The 11,430-nt window shown below is 36.5% G+C and overlaps 1 protein-coding gene across 1 annotated transcript in view; it reads left to right on the forward strand.

Moving 5' to 3' along the window:
- Positions 1–11,430, forward strand: part of SPDL1 (spindle apparatus coiled-coil protein 1) — a 41,343-nt gene that overhangs the window by 18,129 nt on the left and 11,784 nt on the right. Inside the window, exons 7-9 of the mRNA XM_007939747.2 lie at positions 139–279; positions 9,402–9,505; positions 10,113–10,300. Coding sequence (XP_007937938.1) covers positions 139–279; positions 9,402–9,505; positions 10,113–10,300 — 433 coding nt within the window. The remainder of the gene's footprint in view (positions 1–138; positions 280–9,401; positions 9,506–10,112; positions 10,301–11,430) is intronic.

Consider the following 11,430-nt stretch of genomic DNA (forward strand, 5'->3'; position numbering starts at 1 on the left):
GACAAAATTTGTTGATGTAAATGTTGAAAAATTATTAAACTGGTTTCTAAAATGAGCTCAAAATATGAATTCTACCAACTATATGGTCCCACTGGTTTTTATTGGAGGATTTTTTTTTTTTTTTCTTTTTAATTTTAGTTACAGATTGCCACATTGCTACAAATGAAAGGGTCTCAAACTGAATTTGAGCAGCAGGAACGGTTGTTTGCCATGTTGGAGCAGAAGAATGGTGAAATAAAACATCTTTTAGGTGAAATTAGAAATCTTGAGAAATTTAAGGTATGTGTAACACCTTTTAAAAGTACAACCCAATTTTGGTTGGAATATCTTAATACTTCTAATTCAAATGGGTTTTTGTACATAATTAACTTTTTGTTTCAATTGAGAATGACCCACTATTTAAATTATTATTTTTCTCTGGTCTCTTTCTGCTTTTCAGTTTTCACAGTTGCTGCTTTTAGCAGAGTTAAACTACCTGTTTTGGTTATGTAGTGCTGCTCTGACAAGAAATATTCCACAACTGGGATGACTGAACAAACAGGAGTTTATTCTCTTATAGTTTGGAGGCATTAAGTCCAAGTTCAGAGTGCCAGGCTCTAGGGGCTGGGTGTAATCCCCTCAACCTTGGGCTTCAGCTGTGCCTCCTACTCCCAGCCCACTGGAGCTAGAGGCTTTTCTTCACTCAGACAGCTACTGGCTGCTGAAACTGACAAGCCCAAGGTTGGTGAGTAAAAAGGCACAGTCCTGATGTTACCAAACCACACGACAGGCCATTAATTCAAGTCCATTGAAGGTCCCAGGGTCAGCAGAGCATGGCAGGCTGCTGAACAACGACATGGCTACATGCAGGGTTCAAGCATGCCATAAGCGAGAGACCGTTCCCCAAAACTTCTCCTTATATACAGAAAGCAGACCACTTCCCTAAGGCAGCTACTGAGCTTCTCACAGTAGAACATGGAGTTGATTACCAGTCTCATCTTGAGGAAAACTACATCCAGCTGTCCAGCCACTCAACGAGGCCCAGCCAAGTTGACATACAGACTTAGCTACCACACTATACCATACACCATTTTTGCTGTTGTTATTGTCTAATTATTGTGTGTATTGTTGTGGATTTGTTTATGTACTCTGCTGCTTAAATCATTAGAGTAGAAGTCATTGTGTTTTAACATATGTATATACCAATGCAGTTACTAATTTATATCATGATGTGGAATATTTCTAGCACTCCATAAGGTTCAGTCATACCCCTTTTAAATGAGTACTCCCTCCTAACTTGTATGAGCATTACATATACACATACTTTTGTCCCTTATATAAATGGAATCACTTAGTGTCTACTTTTGTTTCTGTCTTCCATTGAACATTATATCAGATTTATTTCTGTTGGATATAATCAGTAATTATTTTTCAGTTTTGTCCCCCTACATTTTTTATTGGATGCCCAGTAGGAGCTAGCTATGTCATATCATCCAACATTGTGTGGCAACTGAAATTCTTTGTAGAAATCTTTAATAAACTTTTTGAAGTGTTTGTTTGAAACAAATTCAGACTTGCAGAGAAGTTATATAAGAATTCCTGTATACACTTTACCTGTTGTTGGCCAGTGAAAACCTTATGAATGACAGTGAAACACTCTTCACATATATCCCCTGATTTTCAGTTTTACCACATTTGCTTTATCTCATTTCTCCACCCATATGGATATTATTAATTCTTTTTATTAAAACATTTGACAGTAAGTTCCAAACTAAATGTCCCTTTATCCCTAAGTACCTCAGTGTATATTGTGTATACAACCACAGCACAGTTATCAAAATCAGGAAATTAACACATCCGTGCTATTAATTAAGCTATAGACTTTTGACATTTTGCTGTTTATCCCACTAATGTCTTTTGTAGCAAAATAAACAAAAACACAAATGTTTGCCATTCTAGGATCTAGCCCAGAATCATGTTGTATTTAATTGTCAAGTCTTTTTAGTCTTCCTTAATCTGAAACAGTTCCTTAGTCTGTCTGTCTTGACCTTGATATTTTAAAGAGTACAGCCAGTTACTTTGTAGGTTGTCTTTCATTTTGGGTTTGTTTGACGTTTCCTTATAATTAGATTCAGGCTCTATCGTTTTGGCAAGAATACTACAGGCGTGGTAGTATATCCTTCTCGTGTACCAAATCAGGAGGTACATGATGCCTATTTTTGCTGTTGCTGGTTATATTAACCTTGGTCACTTGGTTCAGGTTATGTCTGCCATGTTTTTCCACTATCAATTTATAATTTTCCCCTTTGAATTGGATAAATATCTTGTGGAGATACTTTGACACTAAATAAATCCTTATTTCTCTTTATACTTGATCATCTATTGATGCTTTTTACCTGAAATATGTATCACTATAAAACCAAACCAGATCAAACTCACTGCCATCGAGTTGGATCCAACTCATAGGGACCCCTCCTTTGGTTTCCAAGGCTCTATCACTACAGAAGTGGATTGCTCGATCTTCCGAGGAGTGGCTGGTGGATTTGAACCCCAATGTTCTGGTTAGCAGTCGAATGCTTTAGCCACTATGCCACCAAAGCTCCCATATATCACTACAATGATTGTCAAATGGTAATTCCATTGTTCCTTCTATATTTATTAATTGGAATTCTAATAAAGGGGAGGGGAAGAAATTTTTTTTTTTCTCATTTAGTCACTTATTTCTATCAATGTAGCCTCATGGATTCTTATTTTAGGTTAAAATTCATTATTTTTCTCATGTACTGTGATGATTGTTTTAGATTTGGCCAATAGGAGTCACTTTTTGCTTTGAGCACTACCTCTTTGCACTCTGGCACATGAAACAAGATAATCCTGGCTCACCTGCCCCAGCACTAGAATCATCATTTGTCCACTGAGCGCTGGTTTCTTTTACTGGAGAATAGAATATAGAAACCAAGATCTGGACACTAGGTGTGCTTGTTGCTACTGCAATGTCACTGTCTTTAAATACATCAGCAGATAGTGCTACAAGGTATATATGTGTATATGTATGTGAGCATATATTTATGTGTGTGTGCATATGTATGTACATATAGATACACATAATAAAACCTTGAATTCATATTGAAACTCCAATCTGAATATAATACCACAGAGTTTATTGTCTACCCCTTTTTTGACAATGAAAAACCTATCCTCAATACATTTTAAATATTTGCTCAATCCTAGAATACACATAGTTTTGGAAAATTACTAACCTGATAACTATAGTTTAGGATTCATTTGCAGTACTTTTTGTTTTTAGCCTGAGAGTATATGTTCAAAAGTTATTTGGGTTGTTTGGGTTTTGTTTTTTGTTTTTCTCTGTTTATCCAGCTGGGTGTGAGAATGTTACTCATTTGAAATAGATTTGTTTCTATTTGTATTTTGTTTTGTTGTCCACCTCCATCCTTGTTGGCTTTAATTTTTTTTTTTTTTTCAGTATGATGAACATTACAATGGTTTTTTAAGTCAGAACTATCAAGTATTCTAAGAGAAGTATCCCTCTGCTATATATATATCTCTTCTATTCATCCTCATCTTTCCATCCTTTTCTCTTTTCCACCCACCTTTTGTAGCTAGACAATGTCATTTGTTTTTGGTTCACTCACTGTATTTTTTCCTGCAGAAATGAACAACTGCATATATATTTTATTTTCCTTTTTTCTTGACAAAATGTAGTATGCCACAGATAGTCTTTTGTACATTTCCTTTTTTTTTTTTTCACTTAAGATACGCTAGAACTCACTTCATCTTGGTTTATAGAAGTCTTCCTCATTCTTATTTACAGCTGTAAAAAATGCCAATGTGTGAATGTGTTCTACTTTATTAAACCATTCTCCTGTGTCTGACCATTTAGATTGCTTTATATGTTTTGCAATTACTTACAGGTGCTACAAAGTGCATCTTGCATACATAGACATTTTCTTATTGTTACAGGTGTATCTCTAGGGTCAATTCCAAGAGTGCAATGGCTGGGTCAAAAACTAAATGCATAACACTCATCCCCACACCTGGTGGCCTCTAATCTGTTCCCCATCCGTTTTGTCTCTATAGTTTTGTCATTTCAAGAATGTTACATACATGGAATCATAAATTATGTAGCCTTTTGAGATGGGCTTTTCTTTTTTCACCCAGCATGATTCCCTGGAGATTCATTCAAGTACTGTGTTCCTTATATTATTGCTAGTATGGATGTACCATAGTTTGGTGTTTACCTATTGAAGAAGATTGGGTTGTTTCCAAATGTTGGCTATTACATATAAAGCTGCTTTGAACATTAATGAAAATTTTCTAAAAGTAAATGCATTTGTAGTTTGGTTAGACAGTTCTGTATGTGTTGTACCAACTTGCATTCCCACAAGCAGTGTGTGAGTGTGCTTGTTTCTCCACAGTCTCTCCATCAGTATGTGTTATCCTTTGTGATTACTCCCAATCTGATCTATAAGAAATGCTATTTCAGTGTAGTCTTAGTTTGCATTTCTCTAAGTATGAATGTGATTGAACATCTTTTCATTTATGTAAGATATATATTTATTTGTGTGAGTGTGTGAATTGTTCATGTCCTTTGCTCATGCTTCTGTTGGGTTTTTTTCCCTTTAAGTTTTGAAAGTTCTTTTTAAAATGTTAGGGATATCAGTGCTTTATCTGTGATATATCTTGCAAGTATTTTCTCCCAGCTTATTAGATAGCCTTTCATTTTGTTTATGGTAGTGTTTTTTTATTTGTTTGTTTTGTTTTATTGTTTGTTTATGCCATGTAAAAGTTTTTGGTTTTGTATGCACCCAAATTTATCAATCTTTTGCTGAATCTGAATGTTGAATCATAATTAGAAATCCTGGCTGTACACTTCAGATTATAGAGGAATTTACCCATGATTTCTAGTATTTGTATGGTTTCACTTTTTACATTTTACAGACCTAACCTTATTGAAGTTTTTTTTTTTTCTGTTAAATGATATGCAAGGTATCAATCTAATTTTATTGTTATACACATAACTAGTTTTTCCAGTATTATAAAAAGTCAGTACTGGCCCCTTGAGACATCACCTTTTTTCATGTATCAAATTTCCATATGTACTTGAATCTCTTGGATTTTCTGTTCTACTCCATCAGTCAGTTTGTCTGTGTATTAGTACCACATTGTTGTAATTGTACAGTTTTTGTAGTGTGTTTTGTCTGGTAGGACTTCTCTCCATCATAGCTTCTCTTTTTTAGTATTTTCTGGCTATTCTTCTGTGTTTGTTTTTCTCTATAAATATCTTTTAGCTCCAAAAAAAGCTCATTGGTATTTTTATTAGGATTGTATTAAAATGATCAATTAGGGATCACTGATACCATCACAGTGAACTTTAATAAACTAATTGAAGTTTATAAATGACAAATTTTGGTTAACTTTCTTAGACTTCCATATTGGAGTCATTGATGATCATATTATTACCATCTTCTATAAGTGAGGAAGCAGAGGCAGGGATCCAGGTAAGGCCAGGGTCCCAGGCCACGCCCCTCCCAAGTGGTGGGAAAGCAGAGAAAAAGTCGGGGAGGTGTGTGTGGCCAGGACAGAGTGAGGAAGCAGAGGCAGGGATCCAGGTAAGGCCAGGGTCCCAGGCCACTCCCTTTCCAAGTGGTAGAAAAGAGGCAGGAATGTATGTAAGAGGAGGGTAGGGAGGGTGGAGAGGTTTTGAACATCTAAAGAAGACAAACTTGTCTGTCAGTTTGTCCTACTCTGGTGGTGTGTGGCTGTGAAGCTTGAGGCTGTGCCACTGTGTCTCAAACCCAGTAGAGTTGCACATGGTTTACAGGCTTCAACAGCTTACAGACTGAGACAGAATAGGAACAAGGAGGAGGCCATCCACTTCTCAAATTGACCAGGGAATTGACTAGGGGAAACCTTATGACTATCAGAGAAACACTATGTAAATTCAAATTTATGCACCAACTACCAAAACCAAAAATGAGGGAATTGAAGATTTTTATCTACAATTTGAACGCTTCTATAGTCTGAAATCGACTGAACATGCAATCAGGATGTGTTAATTATCATTGGTGACTGGAATGCAAAAGTTGGGAACGAAGAATCACTAGTAGTTGGAAAATTCGGCCATGGGGACAGAAATGATGCTGGGAATCGCATGATAGAATTTTGCAAGGCCTACGATTTATTCACTGCAAATACCTTTTATCAACAACACAAATGGTGTCCTCACAGCTTCCCTGATTGACACTGTGCTGTCTTCTCTTGCAGAGTTGGATCTGTAGCGGTCCTTTGGAGAGTATGTGTAGTGGGAGAGTGAAACCTTTGGGATAAAATGCTAACAGATTTTTTTTCTTTTTGCTCGAAAAGTTTTTAAATCCTCATTTGGTGCATCTGTATTACAGTCAATAGGAGTGCCAGTTTTCATGTAATCTTTACTGGCCCAACTTGGGAGTGGGAAATTGCTTTAAAAAAGAGAGAAAAAAAGAAAACAAACAAAAGAGGTTATTCTAAATAAAAGGAAAAAGGCTTACACTAAAAAGAAAAATAAGTAATACACAGGAATCAGATTGACTATATCTGTGGTAAGAGGCGATGCAAAAGCTCAGTATTTTCAGCCAAAACTAGGCCAGGAGCTAATTGTGGAACAGACCATCAACTGCTCATATGCAAGTTCAACTTGAAGTTAAAGGCAGTTAAAACAAGTCCACGAGAGCCAAAATATGACCTGAAATATGTCCCTCCTGAGTTTAGAGATTATGTAAAGAATAGATTTGATGCATTGAACACCAGTGACCGAAAACCAGAAGAATTGTGGGGTGACATCAAGAACATCATCCATGAAGAAAGCAAGAGGTCACTAAAAAGACAAGAAGAAAAGACCAAAATGGATGATAGAAGAGACTCTGAAACTTGCCCTTGAGTAGAGAGTAGCTAAAACAAATGGAAGAAATGACAAGAGAAAAGAGCTGAAAGAAGATTTCAAAGAGCAGCTCAAGCAGACAAAGCCAATTACTATATAATGTGCAAAGACTTGAAGTTAGAAAACCAAAAGGGAAGAACACGCTTGGCATTTCTCAAGCGGAAAGAACTGAGGAACTGAAGAAAATATTTAAGCCTCGAGTTGCAATATTGAAAGATTCTATGGAAAAAATACTGAATGATGCAGGAAACATCAAAAGAAGATGGAAGGAATATACAGAGTCACTGTACCAAAAAGAACTGGTAGAGCTTCAGCCATTTCAGGAGGAGCCATATGATAAAGAACCAATGGTACTGAAGGAAGAAGTCAAAGCTACGCTGAAGGAGTTGTGAAGAACAAGGCTCCAGGAATTGACGGAATACCCACTGAGATGTTTTAACAAACAGATGCCCCACTGGAGGCACTCACTTGGTTATGCCGAGAGATTTGGAATACAGCTACCTAGTCAACTGACTGGAAGAGATCCATATTTGTACCCATTCCAATGAAAGGTGATCCCACAGAATGTGGAAATTATTAAACAATATCATTAATATTGCACTCAAATAAGATCTTACTGAAGATAATTCAAAAACGGTTGCAGCAGGATATTGACAGAGAACTTCCAGAGGTGCAGGCTGGATTCAGAAGAGGACGTGGAACAAGGGATATCATAGCTGCTGTCACATGGATTTTGGCTCAAGGCAAAGAATACCTGAAAGATGTTTACTTGTGTTTTATTCACTATGCAAAGGTATTTGATTGTGTAGATCATAACAAATTGTGAATGACATTGAGAAGAATGGGAATTACAGAACACTTGATTGTGCTCATGAGGAACCTGTACATTGACCAGGAGACTGTTGTGCAAATAGAACAAGGGAACACTGTTTGGTTTAAAATCAAGAAAGGAGTGTCAGTGTTGTATCCTTTCACCACACTTACTCAATCTTTATGCTGAGCAAATAATCCGAGAAGCTGGACTATATGAAGAAGAACGTGGCATCAAGATTGGAGGAAGAATCATTAACAACCTGCGATATGCTGACGACACAACTTTGCTTGCTGAAAGTGAGGATGATTTGAGGCACTGATCAAAATTGAAGAATACAGTCTTCAGTAAGGATTACATCTCAATATAAAGAAAACAAAATCCTCACAACTGGACCTATAAGCAGCATCACGATAAATGGAGAAAAGATTGAAGTTGTCAAAGACTTCACATTGCTTGGTTCTACAATGGATGCCAATGGCAGCAGCAGTCAGGACATTAGACGACATATAGCAGTGGGCAAGTTGGCTGCAGGGGACCCTTTTCAAGTGCTGAGGAGCAAGGATGTCTCCTTGAGGACTAAGGTGTGCCTGACACAAGCCATGATATTTTCAATCGCCTTATATGCATGTAATAGCTGGACGATGAATAAGGAAGACCGAAGAAGAGTTGATGCTTTTGAGTTGTGCTGGTGAAGAATGCTGAAAGTACCATGGACTGCTGAAAGAACTAACAGATCTGTCCTGGAGGAAGTGCAGCCAAAATGCTCCTTGGAAGCAAGAATGGCCAGACTTTGTCTCACCTACTTTGGTCATGTTGTCAGAAGGGACCATTCCTTAAAGAAGGATGGCTTGCTTGGTAAGGTGGAGGGTCAACGAAAGAGGGGAAGACTTTGAACGAGATGAATTGACATGGTGGCTGTGACAATGGGCTCAACAATAGCAGGGATCATGGAGCTGGCACAGGACTGGACAGTGTTTTGTTCTGCTGTGCATAGGGTTGCTGTGAGTCAGACACGACTCGATGGCAGCTAACAACAATAACATAAGCACTAGTGAAAAGTCTGCAATTTTGGTTAAATTTTCGGCATTTCACTTGACAGAGCTATGTGATGCAGCACTGTCTTTGAAAATGATGTCTTTAAACCAGAGTTTTTAAACCTTAAATTTCTGAAATTGTTTGCAAGTTTTTAGACAGATTCATATGTTTTCCCCTAAAGTAGTTGTGTAGAATTTCTATTAGAATCTCAGAAAAGTGAACATTTTTAAAATCTTAAGGATCTCTACTCTACTCTTTCTCATATTTTGTCGTTTATGGCTTTATCATAAAATTCAAAATTAAGCCCCCTGAGCATTGATTTTTTTTTTCCACTTTAAAAGCCAGAGGAAGGACACTATAGGGTATAGATGTGGTTAGGAACTCAGGCTTTTGGGTCCAATCTGTTTTCAGATTTCCTCTTCTCCATTTAACGTCTGTGGCTTTTTTAAGCCAGTTTTCTCATCTGTAAGACAGGAATGCTAATACTGATACCTCCTTCAGAGTAAGTACATACACTTTAGCACAATGCCTGCCATATGATAAGCATTCGGTAAACGGTAGCTAATATTATTAGTAAACATGCACTAACCTAATTTATTACTTATTTTAACTAACATGAATTGTTGCTTTCTTTAGAGCTTATATGAAAGTATGGAATCTAAGCCTTCAGCCAACTCTGGAGTTCCAGTAGATAACACCTATTATGCAGATTTACTTCAGATAAAGCTTGATAACTTAAAGTAAGTGCCTGGGCCAGGTGGATGGGGAAATGGAGACTTTATTCACTTGTTTATAATACATATTATTATTAACTGCTAATTTTTGTTTGAAAATTGCCAAAAGAAAATTCCACAAAAGAAAAATAACAAAGATATCGTTGTGCAGTATGTAAGATTATTTAAGATACAATTGTTGCTGATCTTTGAAGAAAAAATATTTGCTTCCAGTGAATAATTGTTTTTTATTTCTTTGTGCTTAGTTTTTTAAGATTGTTCAATGAAAAGAACTTTAACATAGAAAATGTTCTCACAATACAAATTTCTCAAGAATAAATACCATGTCATTTAAAACTTAAAGGAATCTGTGTATGTATGCATAAATATGGGAAAGATTTTTTTTTTTTTTTTTGTCTATTACCTTTCAAGAATGCATGAGATATTTTTATTTGGGAGTAATATTGTTAAAGTTTATTGTAATTCTTCATTATTTCCTTGGTACTAAAAACCTCAGAGAAACATTTTTAGCTAAGAGTTCAAATACACAATAAAAGATTTGTTTTAACTAGTCTCTACATTTCTATTATGTGCTATTTTAATACTTGCTGGTTCTCCTTTTTTATTTTTATAGCAAAGAAAATGAAAGCATTAAAGGTGAACTATCCTTGCAGAGAATGAAAGCTTTATTTGAGAGCCAGCGGGCTCTGGATATTGAGCGAAAACTTTTTACAAATGAAAGATTCTTCCAACTTTCTCAAAGTGAAAATATGAAACTAAGAGCTAAACTAGATGAATTGAGACTGAAGTATGAACCTGAAGGTATGTATGTCTGATATATTTTTGTCTTTTTAATCATGTAAATGCCTCTGAGAAATCCTATCAGTTTTTCACCCTTTCTATCACTTTATGCAATTTCATTACAAACTAATTTGTGTATATACTTATAGATAATAAATTAAATTTACTGCTGCATAATGTTGAGGAAAATTCAAATAGACCTGGGCATATATGAATATAATAGGTATTTTTTTATAGCTAAATTCATCTGATTGTATAATAGAACTTGGCAATTGAGACTTTTCCATTCAAAATTGCAGCATTTTATGTAACACTGAAGAATTTGATTGTGTTGAGGCAGCTGATGCTTGGGAACTATACTAGGTAAGACAGTTTGCTTGAGAGTAATACCAGAAACCAAACTTACTGCCATTGAGTCGATTCCAACTCACAGCATCACCCTTTGGGATTGCCCAGTCTTCCTTCTGCGGAGTGGCTGGTGGGTTTGAACCACCAGCTTTCTGGTTAGCAATCAGATGCCTTAGGTACTGTACCACCAGAGGTCCTTTTGAGAGTAATAGACAATCTAAAATAATAGGGACTTAGACAAGATGGATATATATTCCTCCCCTTGATACAAGTCTGAGGAAGCATTCCAGGATTGGTGTGTTATTAGGTGCCATCAAGTCAGTTCCAACTTGTGGGGACCCTATATACACAGAACGAAACACTGCCTAGTCCTGCACCATCCTCACAGTTGTTGCTGTGCTTGAGCCCATCATTGTAGCCACTGTGTCAGTCTATCTTGTTGAGGGTCTTCCTTTTTCACTGATCCTTTACTTTGCCAAACATAATATCCTTCTCCAGGGACTGGTCCCTTCTGATGTGACTGAAGTACATGAAATGAAGTCTGGCCATTCTTGCTTCTGTGGAGCATTCTGGCTATATTTCTTCCAAGATGGATTTGTTTGTTCTTCTGGCAATCCATGGTATTTTTAATATTCTTTGCCAACACCAACACCACAGTTCAAATGCATCAATTCTTCTTCAGTCTTCCTTGTTCATTGTCTAGCTTCCACTTGCATATGAGACTATTGAAAATACTGTGGCTTATGTCAGGTGCACCTCAGTCATCAAAGTGAGATCTTTGCTCCTTAACACTTTAAAGATGT

This window comes from Orycteropus afer, unplaced genomic scaffold (genome assembly GCF_000298275.1).
Source record: "Orycteropus afer afer isolate SDZICR_OR568_19922 unplaced genomic scaffold, OryAfe1.0 scaffold00062, whole genome shotgun sequence".
Classification (NCBI taxonomy): Eukaryota; Metazoa; Chordata; class Mammalia; order Tubulidentata; family Orycteropodidae; genus Orycteropus; species Orycteropus afer.